Source organism: Lagopus muta, chromosome 2 (assembly GCF_023343835.1).
Source record: "Lagopus muta isolate bLagMut1 chromosome 2, bLagMut1 primary, whole genome shotgun sequence".
NCBI classification, from domain to species: Eukaryota; Metazoa; Chordata; class Aves; order Galliformes; family Phasianidae; genus Lagopus; species Lagopus muta.
In genome coordinates, this window is record NC_064434.1 from 100645276 (window position 1) to 100669400 (window position 24125).

The window sequence follows — 24125 nt, forward strand, 5'->3', positions numbered from 1 at the left end:
TGGAGGTCACTAGTTTTATGCATCAAAACCCATGTGCTTTTTTTTTCCCTTGGATATTGAAAGGAAAGAAAATCATTACAATTAATTCCATCTTTTTTATCACAAAACTTTTGTGAATACAACTTCTAAATGCATTTTGAGGGAACAACTGAGAAGCATTCTGGAAACTAGTAGAATATAATAGTCATGGGGATGTGAAAGGTCTGATCCAGAGACATTAATAAAGATCTTAACTGTGTTTAACCTATCCTTAACAATTACTTATTTCCTATGCAAGAGGTAATAATAAGGGGCAGGTGGACAAGTGTCATTAAATCAATAGAGGAAAATGCATCCCATTTTTCTTAAGCAGAGTGCCCAGTGTTAAGATGACTTTACATTGTCGACTTTCTGCATTGCCCTTCATTGCTTTTTCCTTTAATGCTAAAAATAATGTCTTGTATTAATATACACTGATTTTATTTGTTGTCATATTAGGAAATAGATCCTTTTCAAGATTAAGTATATCATCATCCGTCAAATTCAGGCTCTGATGTCTTTGAAGTACTTTTAAGATCAGTAAACTGAAATTGATTTTAAAATTGATAATTAAAAGCAATTACAAAGCAGCGTATTGTATTGTTTGAACTAAACAAAACAAAAAAAAAACAAAAAAAAAACCTTATTCAGTGTATATTAATACAAGACATTATTTTTTTTTCCTCCTGCTTTCTCTTGAAATCATAATGGCATCTTCGCACAAAAATTTTCCTGTTTGTTGTAGCCTAAAAAATCTAGTCTGCCTCCTTGTTTGTGCAGTACCCGTTAATTCCTATGGGGCAAGTAAGTCTGGAGCAGTGTGGAGGCAAGATCAGAGCCTGCTGTAAACTCAGTTATAATTATGCAATGGCATGTAGGATGGAGAAAGTTATGTTCTTTTTCAAATTCATTTGGTAAAGGGGGAAAATTCTGTTTTGGATTCCTAGGAATATATATATGTACTTATTATTTGCATTTAATCCTGTCCTTAACAAGGTTTCATTATCAAAAGGCAGCTTTCAATATTTCACTTCATTTCACTTCCTTCATCATGCCACGTGTGGATTTTGATGTGAAATATTCTGATGCAGACAGTGTAACACAGGTACAAGAAATCTGTTAAATTCTTTTTTTGGGAGTAGGAGGGTGAGGGAGGGGGAGTGGAGTGGAGATGGGAGAGTACAATAGAACTTGAATTTAGTGAGCTTTTTTCTTAAGTTTTAGTAGGTTAGAAGTGATCTTCCTGTCTCAGCCTCATGATAGCTGTTCCTGTAAGTGCACAAGCCGCATTGTAACTGGGGAGTGGCCATGCAGCTCTTTATTTCCCAAACTACATTTTTAATACATTTAGCCCACATTTAATGTATGTAAGGTAATGAGATTTAGAACTGGATCTTTGTAGAGTTGTTTTTTTGTTTCCTTTTTGGGGTAGATGTTTGCATCTTCTCGTGTGATTAAGACTTTTGCTTTCAAATTGGCCCCTGAATGGAAGAAAACGCTGGCTTTATCAGAGTGAGGCTGGGATTGTGTTAATTGATGAAACAACCTATGTGCAAACCCACAGTGCATGTACCTGAAGGCATAGATGGTAAGGCAGGTGCCAGGCTGGCTGTCAGCATGGAAATTAATTCTATCTTCCATATATAGGTGGAAGTCTGAGGGAATAATCACTAAGATGCTTGCTATATTTGCTATGTGAAGACCCAAGTCATAAAGCTTGCTGAAATTTAGCACTTTGAAACATCTCTTTAGCACAATGAAAGAGCACCCAACATGTGTGAGTATGTTGGTTGGATTCAAAAGCTATCAGAGTCATTTATCCATGAAGACAGACTAAGAATTCAAGCTCCATCTTTTTATGAACTCACTGCTTCTAAGAGAACATCCTGGAATACACTTGCAGTTAGTCACTGTTTGTATTACCCAGAGCAGTGAGCATCATGGCATCTAATGCATCAGAATATTGATTCAAATTAATCAGTAATATGTTCCTCCTGAAACTTTATGCTACGTGACAACCAAAACAGTGTGTAGATGATAAATACCTCTCAGAAGCTAAGTTTCCATGAAAACTGACTTATGCTTCTAAAACTGGGTAACTACTTGTGAAATAGAGGCAGGAGAGCGTAACCAGCAAACAGAATTATGAACAGAAGGTCAGAGGTACGCGAAGAAGAAGGTGAGGTCAGTAAGAAACAGTTCACACTGTTCAGGACCACTACAGTCTGTTTGATCACTTCACTCTTTCAGGGCTGTGGAAGTTCTGTGTTTCTAGCATACCTTCACTTTCTGGAGTGTAAATGAGTCTACAGCTGGATACTTGGAAATTTAGATCTTGTCCTGTGGTTGGTTTCTGTCAGCAGCATTTTGTGGCTTGGGAAACAATAATACAGCCCTATAAGAGAAACACTGAGTGTAGTCCAGACTTTCATTAAGCAACATATTCTCTCTAGTTAATATATAGATCTGAGCTTGTCTGAAGTCTGAAAATACATCATTCCACAATTCTGAGCTATTCTGTCACCTGTGCTTATTCCAGATTTTAGATATTTGAGCCAACTTCTTTCTTACCATAAGTTCGGTGAAAGTTTTGTTGGGTGGCTCTGGCCTGCTGAAACAAGACTGAGAAGTATCTGATCAATGCTGATCAATGCATTATAATGTATTGCTTTACATTAAGATGTTAAACTCTGGTCTTATCTATAGCTTGTGGTAGAGAGATCATCATGGCTGTTATGGCTGATGCTTTGGTGAAAACAGGCTTTGCTGTTGAAGGCTGTGTGGAGATTATAGCTATATGCACTATAACTGATGCATTTGTCCTTGCAGTTGTCAGCTTACCAGTCCAATCCATCATTCTGTACACTGCTTGGAGGTTATGCAGAGGCTAAAAGGAATAATCTGTTATCTGCTATAACTTTCTTTTGGGAGTGAGGTTTCACAGAATCCCAGGATGATTAAGATTGGAAGGTACCTCTGGAATCCACTTGTCCAGTTTTTCTGCTCGATGCAGGGTCAGCAAGAAGAGGTTACACAGAGCTATTTCCAGTCAGGTTTTGAATATGTCCAAGGACAAAGGCTTGTAACATTTATGAATATCTTCTTCAATTGTTAAATTACCCTCAGATTAAGCAATATTTTTCTTGTCTTTAAATGAGATCTCTTGTATTCCAATCTGTGCACATCACTTGTTTTTTCATTAGATATTACTGTCTGCATGTCTTGACTTGATACTCTTCCACAACATAAAAACATTGACAAAATCCTCTGTGAGCTTTTCCCTCTCCAGGCTAACTAGTCCCAGTTTTCTCAGCCTCTCCTCGTACATCAGATGTGTCAGCACCTTAATAATCTCTGTGGCTGTTTGCAGGGCTCACTTTGGTAAGCTCGTGTTTTCCTTGTGATGGAAAGTCCTTTTGGCAGAAAAGCACAGCTAATGCTTATGTTGAAAAACTGGTTTGTAGTTGAGAATCTTCTTTATCAAATAGTGTTGTTGTGCTCTTTCTATCTATTGTGCCTTCCATGGAAATAAATAGAAGGTGTTGCTTCCAGAGTGACCTACGTAGGTCTTACTGCTGCCAGAAAACCCATATTAAAAGATCTTCTGGTGCCTGTGTTTTTGTTTCATTCAGGGTGTTGTATGGAAAGATGTGGAGATCAGAGTCTCTATTTTGGCATGGGATGACAGCAGAATTGATTCTTATCTTTATTTGACCATGGGTCTCTGTACTGATCCAGTAGCTATTTTAATGTCCCTAATAAATCTACCAGTTAGTGTCATGTTCAGATCTTTTATTTTTGTGTCCACGAAGAAATGGTCTAATACTTGGGAATTCATTTCACGTGAATCTGTGAATCTCAGGCAGTCCATTGTAGAAATTGGTTTGAATATATTTTTTTATGAAACTGGACTTGAGTGAATCTGCCTCTTCCAGTCTTGCGTTGCAGTGAAATAAAATACCTGCTTGGCAACAGCTCTGTGAGTTAATAAAGTTTCCGTGGTAAACTATGAGAAGCCTGAGAATTTCAAACTAAAGTTATTGCGCCAGTAACTCAGAAAAGCAATTCCTAAAACTCCTGGCACATTTATCCAGAGGGTTAGCAGTAGCACAGAAATGGAAATCATTGTTGAGAGCCACTGCGTACTTGGAATTAAAATCCATCAGTCTTCTGAAACTGAGGAGAACAATTTTTGTGACATATAGATGCTTCTGTAGTTCATAACAAAAATTAGATCTATGGCTGTTTTCTATCCTATTTGTAGGGAAATTCATATCCTTAATCCTTGTAATATACCTAACTTGGGATGACATCAAAAGAAATAACACATGCATAAAGAAGGTAGGCATTTAAGCCACTTTCAGTGCTTCATTTTATTTAATTTCAGTAAAAATGGAGTTAGCCATTGGATGAGGGGGATTGGGAAAGGAGAGGATGCTAAGCATCACCTTCTAAAGCTTCTCAAGCATAGAAGTCAAAAGAATGTGGAAAATAGAAGATTCATAAAACTTAGCCGTCTTGTTGTTGGAATTGGAGGGGAGTGGAGAAAGGAACTTAGTAAACCACAGGGAAAAAAAATCAAATTTCATCAGATAAGAGTTGAACAGTTAGTATTGTCAGGGCTTTTTTGCAACCCTTGCTTAGGACTTTTATTTAGGTCTTTAACATACCTGTTGGAGCTTCCTTGCCTGATGGGAATTTTGTCATATTGAACAGGGTGTAGTGACACTGCTGTGTTTCTACTGAGAAACAGAATTTGCCTACTACTGCTGGGACACAGAAAAGTCTCCTAGCTATTAGTGGTGTAGAGTTAGAGATTTTGTACTGATCCTTGCTTGTAGCAGGCACAAATAGTTGTTGGTGCAAATGGTTCAGTGAGGGAAGGACAGGGAGAGACACACACATGAATACACATAACCCAATGCATAGTAGAATGATAGGAGTTACTTGATAAGGAAACATTTCTGTTTCAAGAGGATATTGTGAAAGAACAACAAAAAATGTGTTGCCCTGACCGATTACATGAACAAAAACCAGTATTCCTCAAAAATGCTCAATTTTGAGTCCTTGAAATCAACTTAAAGAAACACAGTAAGATTTGTTCTCATCTTAAAATTTGCAGCTGAAGCAATAAAAGATGTTTTGTAGTAGGCTTTATAATTACCTGTTGTCTTGTTTATCTCCAGTTACAGTATGCTAAGAGATGGGGTTTTTGCTTGGTGCTGGTTTTTTTTCATGTAACAGAAAAGAAAAATGAAGAAGTAGATTAGCAATGACTTGAATGGATTCGCAAAGAATTTCTCATCTCTGTGTTTATGGTGAGCGACCAGGCAGCAGACAAGCTGGCGTGAAATGGATGATGGTCATTCTGTAGCTGCTGAAGCTTCCTGTTGGGAGGCATCCCTTCACAAATGGTGCCATTAAGTGTTTTTACTGGCAGCCTGTGCACAGTTCAAAAAAAGAAAAGAAAAAAAAAAAGAAGTTAAATGGGCCAGAGAGCATTACCATTGTTATTTTGTTCCTAAAAACTGTCAGATATGTCAAGTTGGAAGGGACAGAAGGATTGAGCCCAAGTCCTGGCTCCACACAGCCCAAACCTTGTGCTGAGAGTGCTGCCCCAACAAAACCCTGAGCTTCGCCACTGGGGCTGTGCCCACTGGGCAGCCTGTGCCATGCCCACCGCCCTCTGGGGCAGAGTTTTTCCCTCACCTCCAGATCCATTTCTGCAAGGCAGCTCTCCAGCTGCTCTCATCCCTCAGCCTGTACATATGTCCAGGGCTACCCCATCCCACATACAGAATCTGGCACTGCTCTTTTTAAACTTGTGCATTTGGTGACTGCATAGCTTTCTGATGTGTCTAGATCTTCTGTCTCCCCATGTTCAGTTAGGTGAGTAACCCTGTCATAAAAGTAGATCAAGTTGGTTAAACAGGACTTCGCCTTCATGAACCCACACTGGCTGTGACCTTTGACTGCAATATCTTTCAGGCGTTTTTCAGTATCTCCTAGAATAATCTTTTCTATAGCATTACCAGGCACTGAAGTGAGACTGACAGGCAGATAAGCGTTACAGCACATTCAGGAAAAGACAGATATTTACTACCTGTATTTAGACATGTCTTACTGGGCACAAGAGTAGTCAGATGTTAAGTCAGAGGTGATGTGTATGAATTGGTAACTGAGCATCTAGGTGCAGTTCTTGTGCTAGCTGGCAAGATGTCTCAGATGGAGCTGCAGAACCAGCTGATGAGGCACTAGAAAATGGATATTGAAGAAAGCAAACAAATTCTGTCCTCTCACATCTCGGAGAGTAAATTAAGCTAGGAGAAATTGTATGTTTTAGTTGCTGTGCTTCCTGTCACCTGTACCAGCAGTGCAGTGCAAGCCTTTGAGACTGATTCATATCCTGAGTCCGACTGTAACAGCCTTTGCCAGCAAGGAGCAGGGGAAGTGATGCTTAGGGGGGGTATGCACGTGTGCTACAGATTTCACAGCTTGCTGTGCAAAGAAAGTTAAGCTTCCTTAAAACAGCAGGTGACATTTGCAAGAAGTTCAGGAGCAACGCATGACAGAACACCCACTATTTAGCTGGGGTTTCCACATTTAGCTTTTTGGAAATCTTGGTGCTTAGAAGCTTGGTTTTGCAAAATCCCTGGGAGGGGAGTCCCTGACTGAGCAGCACTGTGAGAGGATGGTGGTAGGGCTACAGTATGAATATACTTGTGTATATTCATACTATAAACATGTGGAGCTGTTTCTCTGGAGGCTTTTGCCTCTGTAAAGTAACCTTTCTTATTGCTTTTCTCCTTTGTTATTTCCTCTCGCTGCATGATGAGAGCAGATGGGTGCTGCTTCAAAGAAGAGTTGGACATATAGAGAAACCATTTCGGATCTCATTGGAGTACATTGCTAATGGGAACAAGAGCATAGCAGCTGTGGATTCCTTTGCAATGAAGAACTGCACTACAGGTAATGTACCTTATTTTATTGTTTCTGTCTTACAACGTTTTTTGGTGTCTTTTTGGAGAGGACCATAATTTCTGGCTGTTAAAGAACCTTCATGGAATTAAAGTTTCTTGTCAGATCAGTCATTTAAACAGAAGGTAGGATACCTTCCAGGGAATAGTTTTGCTGATGTTGTATTAGAAGTTCTTAACCTCTTGAAAGAACCAAGACATTTTTTTCCTGTTTTGGAAAGAAATTCTAGAGAAATTCCATTTTGGAAAGCACAGATGAGTACTCTTCCTGGCTTGCCAGATGCATATCCTGACAACTCCAGTTTCTGCAGTGGAAGATAGAACAGATGAGTGGTGCCTGGAAAGATATCTTGTAAGCCATCTTATGGATGTTCCTGGTAATAATTTGAGTCATCGTTTTTTTTTTTTTTTTTTTTTTAAACAACTACCACGAACTTGGCTTTATAAAATGCATGTTTTGTTGGAAATGTTCCAAAGCAGTTCTTGCAGAGTTACCCCTAAAAGAGCTCAATACAGGGCATGAAATTTTAGTAATGGACAACCTTAATGGGAGTTACCTTTTTAAATACTAGCTTAGTTATCAATTTAAGTATGTAAATTTAGTGCTTTGTGTCAGAAGTACCTGCGTTTTAGTTCTGCCATCTTTATGGAGCTTGTGAATCATACTGAAATCTTTAGGTGGCGTGTCAGTGAAGAATGTTATTACTTTTAGCACTTAACACGTTACTTTTTGTCATTTTTATTTACTTGGAATACTGCAGAGCTACATGTCCTCCTTTTCAGCCTTCTAGAACAGGGAGACTTGTTGGAGAGTATATGCGGTTTTGGTTATTTACTTTGCTCTTCACAATGGCAGGTTGTATTAAGAGGTTTATTGAACTGTCCATACATAAAGATGATCTCTAGGCTCCAACAGTGAATGCTTGACTTTGTGCTGGAAGTGCAAGGCAAATTCAGATAGAATGCACCTGCTTTTCTGCTTACATATGAAACACATCTTGATATCTCTGTGAGGATGAAAATGAAGTGTTGCAACTCTACAAAACAAAGTAAATAGGACAGAAATCATTGAAATCCATGGTGTTGGGGAATATGTTGCAATGAGCTATGGGAGATGTTCAGCTGCTGTGAAAGTACATAGATTTTTTGCTAGGGAATGCCTGAAGGAGAGCCATCAGTGATGGTTAGGTGAAAGACCAGCACTGTTTGCTGAGTGAAAGATTAATGTTTTAGTGAGACTTCTGTTAGAAGCTCACACCAATACTGGACACACAATCACAGAATCACAAAATAGTTTGGTTTGGAAAGATCATGTAGTTTCAAATCTACCATGGGCTGGTGTTTTGCTTTAAACCAGCAGGTGGCTAAACACCACACAGTCATTTGCTTGTTTTCCCCCATTCCCAGTGGGGAAGTAGGACTTGTGGGTTGAGATAAAACTATTTGCTAAGACAGAGAAAAGGGAAAGAATAATTGTCATGACAAATGTAAGTGTGTGTGTGTGTGTATATATATATATCTCCTGTAGATCCACTTTAAGTACTGGAAGGCATGTGTAAGGTCTCCTTGGAACCACCTCTAGAGTAAATACATCCAACTCTCTCAGCCAATTTTCATAGGAGAAATACTTCATTCCTCAGAGCTGAACTCGATGCTCCAGGTGGATTCTCACAAGAGCAGAGGGGGAGAATTGCTGCCTTAGATCACTTAGATACACTTCTTCTGATGCAGCCCGGGCTATAATTGACTCTCTGTGCTGCAAGAGCATTTTGACAGCTCATATTCAGTTTTTTCATCTAGCAGTACTCTCCAAACCTTTCTCTACGGGAGAAGCAGCAGTTCTGAAGATGACGGAATTCAGTTGCTGAGGCTGTTAAAGTCTATTGTGAGCACAGGAGGATGAAATGTCCTTTTTTATCTACAGATTTCTAGCAGTTGGCTGTTCTTCTACTCTGTTTACAGCACAAGGTATATAAATCATACCACTAGGAAATAAACCCACATTATTTTTTCCGTTAGCTGAAACTGTTAAATGTTATGCGTGCAAGTAAATATGTAGTACTGTGCACACTTATTAGAAAGGAAGTAGTAATGGGCAAGCAAGGTGGCACCTGAGGCTTGGGAAATAGGGAAAGCTGTGTGAAAAGATTCATCTGCATCTAATTTTTCTTTGGCTGTTTGAGGCTCTAGGCAGTTTAGGTAATAGGATACCTTAATGCCACTGAAGAGTCTAAAACATACCTGATTTGGGGAAAGAAACACCTGAGAAATAGTAATAACCCTTCAGCCTGACTTTACTAAGCTTTTTAAAGACCTGTATACAGTTTAAAAACAAATTAAGGGGCATTTTCTTAGGAAATTAGGCTGCTATTTCCATGGTTGAGTATGGATTTGAATCTAAATTAGATGCAATAGGGGCATGAGTAAGGTGGAGGTTTGGGGTTGGAGTTTGCTTTAGAACATGGAGAATTCCATTTTGTGAGTTCTTTTGTCAAGGAAAAAATAGGACTTTTGCATCTGAAGTGAAAAAAATAGAAGTATATTTGGAATGAAAATTAACAAATTAAAATTCTGGTGCTGATCCTGAAGCTTTTTATATTTCTAAAGTCAAAAATTCGAGATTGAAATCCCATCTAGCTAAAAAATATTGATTAGAAATAGATTTCTACCTAATTCTCTGTGCTTCCCTTTCTTTTTCATTCAACAGATTATAAAATCAAAGTGATTTGTTACTTGAATATCTTCATATTATCCAATTCCTATATACAATCAGTCTTGATCAGGTTAGGCTGATAGGAAAAATGAAAACCCATGGAAATTGATAGATTTTATTTCATTGTTGGTTTTAATGCTCAGGATGAACAGTAAATGTGCTTGGTGCATCTCTTGCCATTGCTGTATATCATCACTGCTGTTATGTTCATGCACTCCATCAAGGCTCTTGGATATTTTAGCATCTTACATGGATTCATGATTTTAATACGTTTTTGTTTGTTTGTTTGTTTAAACAAAGTTTTCCTGTGGCATGGGATAAGATTCTGGTTAGGAAACTCCTATTATCAATAAAAATGCTGATTGAAATTACACAGGTTTGGGATCAGGCCAATTAACAGGTAGCATTGCCCTTGGTCCTACATCCAATCGACTTTCAATTACTGTCTTAAGCAGATTGTGCTTGTCGGTGTCTAAAACCTAAACTATTGATTGTCTAATTTTCTTTCTTACAACTTACTATTTAAATAAGTGCAGTAACCCATGGGTGGTTTGGGGGGATGGAAATCAGGGAAGAAATATACCTACTTAATGTAAGTTACAAATTTGTTCCTTCTACAAGTAAAATAATTGGTACAGTGGCATTTGATAGTTGATGGTAATTTCTAGTAATAAAAATAGAGCTAATTTCCTAAGTAATGTATCGACTTATTAATGATATTTAATGGGTTTCTTTCTATTTTTATTGCTGTTGTAAATTAATTAGTTTGCTAACTTATTTCCAAAAGTCTTAATTAAAGTACTTAATAGTAAGCACAAGTAAATTACAAGACATTGTTTTACTTAGCAGCGCTTGATTTACCAATTCTAAGTAACTTTTTAAGTAAGGAGTATGAAGTTCAAATGCTTCTAGAACGTGTTAAAGGTTTAATGATGCTCTGAGGCTGTTAAAGTGGTTATTTCAGACACTCTGTAGGTCCAAGAGAAAGCACTTAGCTATAAGGTTTTCATGCTTAGTAGGCAACATAAAAAACGTATTTATTTTGAAGTGGGGAGAGAATGTGTGGTGTTGATTTCTTAAATTAATGCTTCTGTCCATTCAGCAATAGCTTTTTCAGGAGATACTAAAAGTACATAGAAATACACTCATTACCTTTGGTGCTGGTAAGTAGTTCTGTAATGATCCTCTAGCTGTAACGCTCATGCAAATTTCTGAAAGTTGAAGTTAAGGTTATACTAAAAGCAAAAGCATTGATCCAAAGCAAAGCAGTTGTCAAAAGAGAGAGGTTTTGGAGACATAGAGGTAATTTTACTTGGAAAAGAGATAGGGAAGAGTAAAGATTGCAGACTTGAAACATGTGTGAAGAACTATGATTTTTCCATGATTCTTTTTGATAAACAGTTTAGCAACAGACTTATTAATTGACTTAGTAGATCAATACGCGTTTCTTTTTTCAAACAAGATTGCTTATGCATCTAAATCACTAGTAAAAATTAATAATGTATTTATGAATTCATATAGTAACTGAATGTTTATCATTTTCTCATGTATACTTGCTTTCTGCATTTTGTCTTATAAATTAATTGTCAGGACGTTGTGGTTAGCTGAACTGAGGGAGATACCAGATTTTGGAAAGAGAACCTTTCCAAAATGAGTTCCTAATGCTTTCTACTGGAATACTACTTAGAAAAGTTAACCTCTTCTAGACCAAAGAAATAGTATTATAGAATCATCAAGTATGAAGAATACTTTCAAAATCAAGTACACCTATTAACCTGACCTAACATGTCCCATTGCTAAACCATGTCCCCTTGCCATGACACACAGCTAACTTAGATATTAATAATTCATATTTTTGTATAGTCTTTAAATAAGTAAAACTCAGTAAAATTTGTAAGATGTTTGCAGAAAATTTATGAGACAACTAAATTATGAATAGTTATTTCCTTAATTGTAATTAAGGGACCTGTACTTGCAGGGGGAACCCAACATGTAATTTTCTTTGGTTCCACCACTACTGAGAATAGTGAACAAAACAGTGAGCACAGTCAACATGGGTCCATTGTTATAAAAACTGAAAAGCAGACATTAAAAAACATAGTGCTTCATTTCAGAAGTAGCAGTCTCTATTTGAGGCTCAAGATCAACAGTTATCATAATGACCAACATGTACCATCTTTACTAATTACATGGATGGTGCAATTGTGTGCATCCTCAGCAAGATTGCTGATGATACTAAGCTGAGTGATGCAGTTGATACAGTAGAAGGAAGGGATGCCATCCAAAGTGACCTGGATGAGCTTGAGAAGCGGGCCCATGGAACCTAATGAGATTCAGCAAGGCCAACTGCAGGGTGTTGCACTTTGGGTTGAAGCAATTGCAAATATGTATACAGACTGGAAAAAGAATTCACTGAAAGCAGGCCTGTGTGGAGGGACTTGGGGGTGCTGGTGGATAAAAAGCTTGACATGAGACTGCAGTGTGTGCTTGTGAATGGTATCCTGTGCTGCAACAGAGGAGGAGGAGTGGTCGGCAGGGTGAGGGAGGTGATTGTCCCCCTGTACTCTGGCTTTGAACTAAAAGAGGGATGATTTAGATTAGATTTTAGAAGGAAATTTTTTACTTGAAGTGGTGAGGCACTGGCACAGGCTGCCCAGAGAAGCTGTTGGTTCCTCATCCCTGGAGATGTTCAAGGCCAGGTTGGATGGAGCCCTGGGCAGCCTGAAAGGTGGTCTGTGGCGGCCCTGCCCACAGCAGGGAGTTGGAGCTGGATGGGATTTAATGTCCCTTCCAGGATGAGCCATTCTATGATTCTGTGGTTCCATAATACTAACGTGACCTACCCATCTCATTTTTGTGACACTGGAGAAGTGTCTTTGATGTTAATGTTGCAGTTAAGGAACTCAACAAGACAAGGAATAGATCCAGAGTAAAATGAAGTCATTGGGAATTACTCCATGTGTTCCTGAGCATCCCTCATTTTTTAAAGAAATAAATAAAGCAGATTGGCTGCATTTTTCTTGGAGAGGCCTATGCTATTTATGCAGTTTGACTGAGCTTGTTTTCCTTTGGATCTAATATCACTAAGTAGACATTTGGAAAATACATACTAAGATGAAAGTATTTGTCTCCAATTGCATTGGCAACCACCTTCTTCCCCGTTCAACTCTTCCCCCAATAAATTGGATTATTCTGACTTCAAGCTGTGTACAAAAAATACCTCTACCCTGGTAGCATTTTAATCCCTTAGGGATCTCATGTTGGAGGAAAAATACTGATTTACAGATGTGTGTAGTGGCTGTAGTGAAATTAAATCATATGAAGTTAATTCCAAAGTGATAATTATTTCACTTGTGGGTTTGTGCCCATTTAAGGAAAATAGTCTGAAGCAATTGTTTTGGGCCTCATCTTTTGTTTCATTTTCTATTTTCATCTTTTTGAAATTCAGTTATAGTATCTAGAAATAAAAAGTAAAGTGATTTAAGTCTTACTCTGCCTTATATAGGAGCGATATTAATTATATTAGTAGAGTAGATTCTGACAGTAATGAATCAGTGATTATGCATTTCTATTGCTGACTGCTAGTACCTACTTATTGTAGAACCACATTTAGACAGTTATGATTACGGTAAGTAATTTAATGTGTTTAAAACATCAGTTTACCTGCCAAAGAGAGAAAGATGAACCTGAATGTCTAAAAGATTTGATTTGCATAGGTCTGTCATGCCACTGTGTTGGCGAATGAGAATTAGGGTTGTGTTGTTTTTCTCAGTAATCTGATTGTGTATTTCTTTTTCCAAGATGAGGAAGAAGGTATAAAGAAATGTTTTAAATGGTGTCATAACGCTCATGAAACAGGTGTTTAAAATTTGTGTTCATATAGAAGGTTGGAATCTGACACAGAAAGGCTGAACATGGATGTTTCTTACACAGTTACTGTCTTAACCAGAGTGGACAGGTTCCACTAATTCAAAATGTTAGGTGATTTGAGTTAGGAAACAATATCAAGAAATCTCAACCTGCAAAATTTAGATCTTTAATTATCCAAAGAGAAGGGCCTGTTCTTATGAGATACTGGGAGCTGCTTGAGAGATGCTGTAAATCCGTCAGTGCCTCCTACAAATGTTGGCAGTTGTGGGTACTAAGTACTTTTTAACACCTTGAAGAATTGGCCAATACATTATCTTTTTTATGATGTATATGATTTTTATCCTGACCTTCTCCCTTAATTAAGGCTTATTTCAACAGAAGAGCCATTGATTCAGCGGAGGAAAATGAACTTGGTAATCTGCTTTCCCCAAATTGAACTTTTTTTTTAATTACTATTAATTGCTGCCACTTAGTTCTTGTGATGTTTTAATTGCTTGGATTTATTGAAACAATCATAGGATTCACAGTGCTCACCTGAGAAATTAGGACAACTATGATTTATGGATGACCCAATGATTTTAAACCAGTGTTTTTCCAAATTCAAAGATTTCTACGAGGCAATCTATTGTGCAAGTAGATTATAGTCTATTTCTCCCTTTCTCTTTCTTTAATAAACTCCTTTATTTTCAAAGGACTGCTAGGCTGTAACAGAAGGCATGCCAACCCTGATTTTGCTTGAAGTAAAGGGTAGGTTTGCTTAGGGTTTTGTTTTAAATAGATTTATAAAAATTTCTGCCAGCTTTGCAATCATAGAATGCTTTGGGTTGGAATGATGTAGTTCCAACTTCCTGCTATAGGCAGGGACACCTCCCTCTAGATTAGGTTGCTCAAAGCCGCATCCAGCCTGGCCTTGAATGCCTCCAAAGTGGGGGCATTCATAACCTTGCTGTGCAACATGTTACAGTGTCTCGTCACCCTCACAGCAAAGAATTTCTTCTTAACATCAAATCTAATTCTACACTCATCCAATTTAAAACCATCTCCCCTTATACCCGTCACTACCTGCCCTTACAAAAAAAAATCCTTCCCCAGCTTTCCCGTAATCTTTATTCAGGTAATAGAAAACTGCTATATAAGGTCCCCCTTTTCTTTAGACTGAAGAGTCCCAGCTCTCTCAGCCTGTCCTCATAGGGTAGGTGCTCCAGCCCTCTTGGTCATCTTCATGGCTCTCCTTGGGCCCTATTCCAACAGCTCCACGTCCTTCTTGTGTTGGGGGCTCCAGAACTGGACACAGTACTCCAAGTGGGGTCTCACAAGAGTAGAGCAGAAGGGCAGAATCACATCCCTTAACCTGATGGTCACGCTTCTCTTGACACAGCCCAGGACATGGTTGGCCTTCTGGGCTGCAAGTGCACATTGCTGGCTCATGTGAGGCTTTCATCAACTGACACTTCCAAATTCTTCTCCTCAGAGCAGCTCTCTAGCCATTCTCCGCCCAGTCTGTATTTGTGCTTGGGATTGCCCTGACCCACATGCAGGATCTTGCATGTGGCCTTGTTGAGCTTTATGAGATTGGCATGGGCTCACCTCTCAAGTCTCTTCAGGTACCTCTGGATGGCATCCCTTCCCTCTAGTGTACCAACTGCTTCACTCAGCCTGGTGTCATCTGTAAACTTGCTGAAGGTGTATTCAATCCTACTGTCCATGTTGGCTACGAAGATGTTAAATAGCACCAATCCCTGAGGATCCAGTCACTCATCACTAGTCTCCACTTGGACACTGAGCCATTGATCTCAACTCTGAGTGTGACTATCCAGCCAATTCCTTATCCAGTGAATGGTCTATCCATCAAATTCATTTTTCTCCAATTTAGTGATGGAGGTATTGTGTGCGACAATATCAAGTGCTTTGTACAAATCCAGGTAGATTACATCAGTTGCTCTTCCTTCATCCACTGTCATTGTAACTCTGTGATAAAAGACCACCAAGTTTGTCAGGCACAGTTTGCCCATGGTGAAGCCATCTTGGTTACCACCAGTTAGCTCATCTTTATTTCTCATATGCCTTCAGAGGATCTGCTCCATGATCTTGCCAGGCACAGAGGCGAGACTGGCTGGCCTATAGTTTCCTGAATTTTCTAGGAAAGGTTATGGTTTGATCAGGATGCTTAAAGATAGCTACACAACTTGATTCATTTACTGAAGAATTGTGGTGCTCTTTGAGAAGAGATGATCAGCAGCAGGGAGATTTAGGAAATCAGAACAGAAAAGAGAGATGATCAGGTGAGAAGGAATTGAACTAAGAGAACAAAAGAATAAGCAAGATGGGAAGAGCTGAGGAAAGGAAAGCTGTTTGTAAACCAGTAATGCTAAAAACAAATGACACATTGTCAGGCAGGAAGAACTGGGCTAGATGGTGGAAACAATTAAAGGCTTTGCTAGTTCTAAAGTGATTGGGAAAAACAATCTAATCAATAAGTAGAGCGGTCAAATTTGATCAGTTAATCAACCAGGCTGGACTAACTAGATAGATAATATATTGAACAGGGAGAGAAACCAAGTGAGACTGAGGGAATTCAGCATACTGTGAAAATTGATTAAATGCAAAAAATAAAAAAAAAAAATAAAAATTTAAAATGATCATATGCAGAAATAAATGCATAGGGTGTTCAGGTGGAAGTAAGTTTTTTCTGTGGCTCACTGGGGGCACTGGTGAACAAAATTAGTTTTGGAGGGTGAAGAACAAGAATGAGAAGATGATGGGACAAGGAGAAAAGATTGTCTCTATGTGTGGTACCAGACTGTAGAAGGCAAGGTCACGTCAGCAACAAGAACCTTATTTTTAAAGGTCTGCGTGAGTATTACGTGCCAGTGCTGAATTCTAAGGTACCACTGCCCTGTAGTGATGCAGTGCATATAGAATTGAAGGGCAGGGTAACTCCTCCGCTTTCTGTACTACAGTGAAATGTTCTTTAGATTTTGGTTCAGGGCACTTCTACACCTCAGGGTTTATCTTCTGAAGTATTTGTATTCCGCTTGTTTTCTCTGTCTGCAAGGTCTCATTACTTACCTGCCCCAGCCTTGTTAAAATAACCTACCTGGCTCTTCTCTTCTCTTGTTCAAAACCTTTCTCTTTCTGCCTCAGGGAGTCCTGCTTCCTTTGTGCAGCTGTTCTATTTCTGCATGGGTTACTTCAACCAGCTTTCTTAGTAAACCAATTGCTGTACCAAGCCACAGGGATGTTGTTTAATAGTTTGGGGCTGTATCTAGTGTGAGAGAGATGTGACACATTGGTTAGCAGTGATTGATACAGTGAAGCAGGCACTCTGTGTTAGAACAACTGAAGCTAAAAAGTCCTATCCTTGTAATTCCAAATCAAATTCATAACATGTAACTAGAAAAGCCAGCTGACCAAAAAAAAAACAAAACAGATGCAACAAGTGATTTTTTTTTTTTTTTTTTTTTTCTTGAAAATGTAACGATCTATAATTGAGGAGTGAAGTTTTCTGAAGAGAACTGCGTGCCCCTTCAACAAAGGACACTTCTTTATGCTGTATTTGGAAACTCAAACCAGTAGCTGCACATCTGAATCTGGGTCAGTTCATTAAATTCATGCGTTGTGATCCTTTACTTTGAAGTGATGGAAAAAGTTGGGGAAAGAGAGAACTTTCAAAAGCTGCCAAGTGACTTAGGAGCACAAATTAATGGGAACTATGCTCCTTAGTCCCCCAGGAGTTTTCAAAAATCCCATCATTATTGAATTGCACTGAGGCATGCCTTCCACCTGTGAGGATGAGAAAGGAAAGACTATACGCAGTGGAGGCAGTTTTAAGGAGTATCTCTGTAAATGAAGCATACATTGCTTTTATGAATTGAGCCTTTGAAAGCCCTGGTACTAAGGCATATTGATCGAGAGGTCAAACACAGATGGAGAGATCTTAAATTACCAGTTAGGTTTTATTACATAAAAGAGATTCGAAGAACGCTTCCCCTCCTGCTTTAAATAAGTGCCAACTGAAGTGCAGAAGTTTTGTACCACTGGGAGATTGCAAGCACTTAAATGAGTCAGCTGGATTCTGGGTCTCATTCCAGGCTGAAGTGTATTGTCTATGGGGCATGACTGATGGAGTAGCAGCAAATTCATAAGCAAAACAAGGTTTGGAAATGTTTTCCAGATGTACAAGGAAATATAATTTAGTCAGCTCTTACAGAGAGATTTGTCATGTTCTGAAAATGATGTAAGTGTTGGATTTTTTAATTTGTTATAAATCTGAACAAAGCAACTACTATGATACCTTTAAACTTTGAAGGTAAGAGGCAATTGATCCACTCTTGTGAGATAATAGATTGTGACACACTGGGATCTGAGCTGTTTTGGTTGTTTGTTTGTTTGTTTTGGTTTTTTTTAGCCACAATCTGAAGTAGATGATTTTGCATAGATTACAGCACTGAATATTCTGTGCACTTAAGCCTAAATTACAAACTATGACTGAATTTTTAGGATGTCCCTTAGAGCTGTAAGCAACACTGATGTAAGTTCAGCATGGTGGTGTATGGTGCAAAAAAGAATGAATATAAAACCAAAGAAGTTCTAATATTTCTGTAATACTCTCAATGTTTATGTTAACTTACAGAGTGTGTCATTTACTCTTTATGTACCTCATGCAGTAACAATGGAAATAAGTTGATACCAAAGAAACCAAAATGAAGAAAGAGCTATCACTGTAAGCTCAGAAACACTAAACATGAAGTTTTGGCAATAGTGTTAACTCATCAGGCACTTCTATGGTACACATCAGTGACAAAACAGAAGTGACTAGAATGTCTAAAGAAATGCCAAGTGGCTCAGACAGCTAAGTACCTGAGGTATTTACTGCATGTAAACAACTTCATGAAGTAAAGAAAGTGAAGTGAGTAACTCTGAAGTTACTTGGGTAGATCTTTTGTTAGTAAGTTGGTAATTGTTGGAGCTTTGATTGCATTGGTTGAAGGTCTGCGCCTGTTTATTTATCATAGCTTTTGGGAAAAAGGAGAAACCTAAGAAATTTGATAGGAACAATGCTGTTTTGAATTTCTTGTTGTCATTGCTTGTTTCTTCACAGCTAATGGGAGAGTTTGGTTTACATTATAGCTGGCATTGTTTTTCTTGGTAAAGGATGCTAGAGCTGATGCTCAGTGTTTGTAGTTACGCATATCCCTGTAAAGTTACATTTTTAAAAAGTTAGATTGCAAAATTCATTTTGTACCAAGGGTATTTTCTAAAAGTATAGATTGCAACTAATCAAGACAAATGAGAAATGCAAAATAATAATTTCTTGGTGTGTTATAAAAACGTTCCACTTCAGAACATGTTTTAATCTGCTTTTTGCTTGGAGTGCTTTAGTGTGGTCCTCCCTGCTTACACTGTTTGTCTTCAGTTTTCCTCTAATTTTATCTTAACAGCATCTCCAACTTGCTCTGCTCCCAAGTGAAATCAAGCAATTTCTCTCATTTGGGCAAGCCTATTCCTTTATTTTTCCCTTCAGTCATAAAACATTCCTACCTATCTAATCTCATCATGCAACTGTTAGGGCAATTATTACTGCATCATAAGTGTACATTATAGTATAGTCTTCATCTTATTTGTTGATTTGTAGAATGTCATCTAGTTTATGGCTTCATGTAGCTCACCATAAATTATAATAAATGTACTTCTACTTGCTTCTTCTGTTCCTAGCAGTTACAGTTATCAGCAGTGTCTTAAGAGTAATAGCAACCAGAACATTCTCTCTAGTTCAAATTATTTTTTGGCATTCGAAGTAAAGAGTACATTCCTTTCCTGTACCAGTAGGGTAATTATCATGTCATGACCAGGCAGGATGCCACCAAATGAAAGTCAGTTTTGCAAATTTACTCTTCTTGCATTGTAACCCTACAGTGATACTGTTCTGCCAATGCTACAGAGGAGTTTGTTACTATTCCTTCTATTCCTATTGCTGTGCCTTCTCACACCAGTACTCACAGGTGTCTCCAGTCTGTGTGTTACACTGAGATTGCAAATACTTAGTGCAAACAGAAAGACAAGTTGCAATAGTTGAGTAAAAATGAGCAAAACCCTTTGGCAAGAGGCACAGTGAGTGAGTAGTAGATTAGTCAGCCCCGGGATGGAATCAGATGGGTGGAAATGGAAACTATTTTAAAAGCTCTTCTATCGATCTTAGAAATGAGAGTGAAGCAGTGAACAGAATCAGGCCATTAGTAGCTATAACAATAACCAACAATTTACTGGAGCATCTGTAACAAATGTAAATAGAAGTACTTGGCTGATGAAACAGGAAGGAGTAGCCTTGCTGTCAGCTTTGAGTTTTTAGTTAATGCTAGGCATTGCTTAAGCTATAATTGTGTTGGTATAATTGAGAGCTGTCACTGGGGCCTCCCCTTTAGAAAATTGCACTCATTTTGAAAGTTACTTGGGCAGAGAGGCTGGTCATGGCAGACTTTTACACGGTGCCAAAAGTTCATAAAGAAAGCATAGAAAAAGCAATGAATTTGTCCCCCCAACCTTTGGCTAATTTTTGGTCTAAACTTTTTGATGTTGGCTGCTTTGAACAAAGCCAGAAAATATTTTCAGCAGAGATCAAAAAGTGCTCTCCTTGACTTCCATTTGCAAAGCTTATTCCTAAGCAGTTCAATCTAGACCATAACTGTATGGTCAGGGAATGAAGTTTGTATGTTAAACCAGTCATCTAATTCACAACATCACAGGATTCCATCTCTCTATGCAAGATTTAGTTCAGACATTCAGATGCTTTGTTGTATTATGTTAGACAAGATGGTATTCATCTTTTGTGACTTCAGGCATCTGGAAGTTAGGTGTCATGTCAAAGCTAGTCTCTCGGGTCTATCTGCAATCAGCAGAGAGAAAAAGAGATACTTCAGAGAGCAATTCATTCTACCTTTAGCATCATAGCACCATCAGTGTCAGAAAAGGTACAATGCTTTGCTTGAAGAATTGTAGCCTGGAATTTCTAACAGCACACCTAAAAGAACACCGATTCTTTACTTTTGAATGAATTGTGTCAGGTAATGAATCTTTAACAAATGGATTTTCCTCAAAGCTCACTGCTTAGTATGCTAGATAGATCTTTTTGTAGTAATTATTGTACAGCAGTTTATTCAAAGTCTCTTAGGATAAACCCCGAAAAAGCTAAACGGCTGTTGTGTGCAAGACTAACAGTGCTATCCAGGAATACTGTGTAATACTGGCATTACTAGTAAAAGCATTGGCAAGATGCTTCCAGTCATAGCTAGAATCCTCTTTAGGCTTAAAAAACCCAACTAATAAAATAAAATAAAAAAGACCAGCTGTCCTGGGAAGCCTGTGTATATTACAAATATAGAGCCAGAAATCAAACTTGGGCTTTTAACTGCAGTACACTCTGTAGATATTTTATGAATGGGTCTGGAATAGCAGGTATATTTCTGAACAGAACAGTCACGCAGAAGAGCATGCAGATCCAGAAGCAGCTTGTTGTAAGTAAATTGGTTCTCTTAGAACCAGAGCCACACCAAAAGACTTCTGATGGAATCCTGTAGATCATTCTGCTTCTCTGTATCCGTATAAAATCCCTGACATAGAAGCTTTGATTTTTGTTTGACACATTCCTTTATGAGAAACCTCACACTGAAGGGTTTTAAAAAAATCTGCCCAAATTGAGTTGCATTTGGACACTGGATCCCTTGCCTCTTTCCCATAGAGTGGTAATAGAAGATCAATGTTATTTTTTTTCAATCACTTCTTTGCCCCTAGGTGCAGTTCCCTCTCTTGCACTATCTTGCTTGCTTTTCTTACCCTTGTGAATGAATGACTGTGTGACTTCCGTTTAAGCAGAAGTGGTAACTCAACCCCTTAATAATGGCTTAAATGTTACTTCTAAATGAGGTTAAGATCTGTATTATGTGAAGTATTTGTCTTGAACCATAATCCTTCTGACTTCTTTATGAATATCTGGTTACACTCAGGAGTTAGTCATTTCAAATCCGTTTCTCTGAGATCACCAAGTTCTAGCCTAAATTTCAACTGACAAGATATCTTTGGCATAATATACCATTAGGGGTCATGTCAGGGAATTAATATTTCATTACATTTGTGTTATCCATGTGTCTAGTTTACTAGGAAAAATCTGAAACAAAAACTTATGTTCTGGATATAAAATTGTAGCAAGTTCCTGTGTTCATTTGTTTGTATGCCTATTATGTTTTCATAATTTAAAATACTCTCTGAGAAAGCCACTATGATTTCCTGTATGCACTCATTTTAAATCTCCATCTTGATTTAAAGAAAGGTCCCTCTTGTGCATTTCTTGTGTGGAGACAGAATTTTCTCTGGATGTGAGGATAACTGAAGCTGTTTGGTTTGTTTTACCATTCTCCTAGTTGTAGAAACAGATCTGAGCTGAGTATTTCAAATGAAGACCAAGCTGTGCTAACAAATCTCAAAGCTGTTAAGATAATGATAGTAAGAAGTCTGATGTTCTTCAGTATGCTCTCTTTTAAAAACAAAGGGAAAAATAGTCCTCCATAAATTGCCTTGAAAGGAAAAATAACAATATTATTACGTATTAGAACTATTCTGTGTAATAGAATGGCATCTTTGTAATAGTGACTAGTGCACAGCCACTGAGGTGTACCTCTGCCTTGTTGCAGCACCGTTTCGTGGCCTTGCTCCTCTAGTCCGTAAGCAAGCAAGAAGAGTATGTAAGACATTTAAATGCTGCCCAGATTGCTGCTGTCATGTGAAGATTGGGCAGGTTAACATAAAATCCTTGAGTTGGTAAGAGCTGTTGTTCTGGACTCCCCTGTCGTAAATAAGCTAGGGAGCACATGGCTCTTCCCTTGGGGGCTGGAAAGGAAAGCAGTCCTTAATAGATGTAGGCAATAATCTGTCCTGCCAGGGTAGCTGGAGATGTGTGTCTGCCTGTAACCAAAAGGGACTTACCTATACAACAGGTACAAGTAACTCCAAGTTCTTGTTACAGTCAAGTTTAACTCATTAGCATTGAAAACGATGAGCTGAAGTTCTAAAGCTAGAACCCTGCACTGCTTTGTAGAGGGAAGTATCTTCATTTCGTGAATTTGAAAGAAGTTGGGGTCTGTTGACTGAGCACCTGCAGAATACTGAGAGGGACTACGCCTTGCTTCCAGTAATTGGGCCAAATATTTTAGGTTTCAGGCCTCTTCTGTGACATTCCTTCCTGCAATTTCTAAAAGCAGCAGATCTGTATTGTACAAAGTATCAAAGCAGAGCTTGAAGAAGGGAGTTCTTGAGAGCACCTTTTTGGAGAAATATGTCACATTTATAAAGCATCCCTCTGCCTTCAAATACATGTCCATTAAAAAGCTTGGATTCAGATGCTGGTAGGTTTCTATTACAGTTTTCCACCACAATAAGAAGCAATTTTCACTTGAATTTTGGAAATCTGAACAGTTATATTAGTACCAGACACTCCACTGTTAATCTGGAAATTATTCTGCTCTAAAATTGAAAGTCTCTGTTCATAATCTCATTTTAAGACTGTAATAGATACTCAGTGCTTCACCTACAGAAAATTAACAACTTAGCATCAAAAGTTGACACCATCTATATATTGCTGAGTGAAGTTAGTGATTTACATCATTGCATGTAAGATTTGTTATTACCCAATTTACTGCATTAATCAGCGAATGCCAAACTAGTTTGCAGATTGCATGTAGATCACTTTAATCTGTCACCTTAATTGTCAGTGAAATTTTTAATGTTGAGTTTTGCATTAACTATTTTCCATACTGGCACTCAGGGAAAAAGCAATTGCAGCATAATATGCCCTCAGTGCTCATGTGAAGCAGTGTGAAGCATCAGTGGTCATTTTTCACTACAGTGCAAATTTGAGGTTGCTGGTAATACCTGTATTTTGCTAGGATTTGCATTTTTAATATTTGCCAAATGGAGAGCATGTTTTCAATTATGTCAGTGCTAACCTAGTTTACATGGTTAAAAATAATAATAATAATAATCGTCTCACTGGGTGCAGCATCTGAATGATTAGATTTCAGGGGACAGGACCAAGCTCAAATGACCCAGGGCTTCCTCAGGCAGATGCTGTGATAGCATGTGGTAATGATTCCAGCACTTCTGCCACCCTGAGGACTTGTGAATAGCATTTACTGATACTCTCAGTACAGCCTTCCACTTGAGAGCCTCTGTATGTTACAAAAGGGGTGGGCAGCATCTCTGTCTTTATTCTAGCTTTGTTAAGTATGTAACTTCGGTGAGATGAAACTGTTCAAATTTCTGGTAAAATTTACTAAGTATTTTGACTGAAAAATTAGAAATGATAAGAAAAGCTATACATTTTAATACCACTTCCTTTAAAAAATATTGACTTAATATCCAAAATAAAGCAAATTTGGAGCATTTCTAAAACCGAAACTAAGCAATATCTTGGTCTAGTGGTTGGAGACCCTGCACATAACGGGAGTTAAAACTAGATGATCATTGTGGTCCTTTTCAACCCAGGCCTTTCCATGATT

The 24125-nt window shown here is 38.2% G+C and overlaps 1 protein-coding gene across 1 annotated transcript in view; it reads left to right on the forward strand.

Annotated features, from left to right (window-relative positions):
* The window catches only part of ALK (ALK receptor tyrosine kinase), a 290789-nt gene that overhangs the window by 181955 nt on the left and 84709 nt on the right, over positions 1–24125 (forward strand). The window contains exon 5 of the mRNA XM_048935284.1: positions 6860–6987. Coding sequence (XP_048791241.1) covers positions 6860–6987 — 128 coding nt within the window. The remainder of the gene's footprint in view (positions 1–6859; positions 6988–24125) is intronic.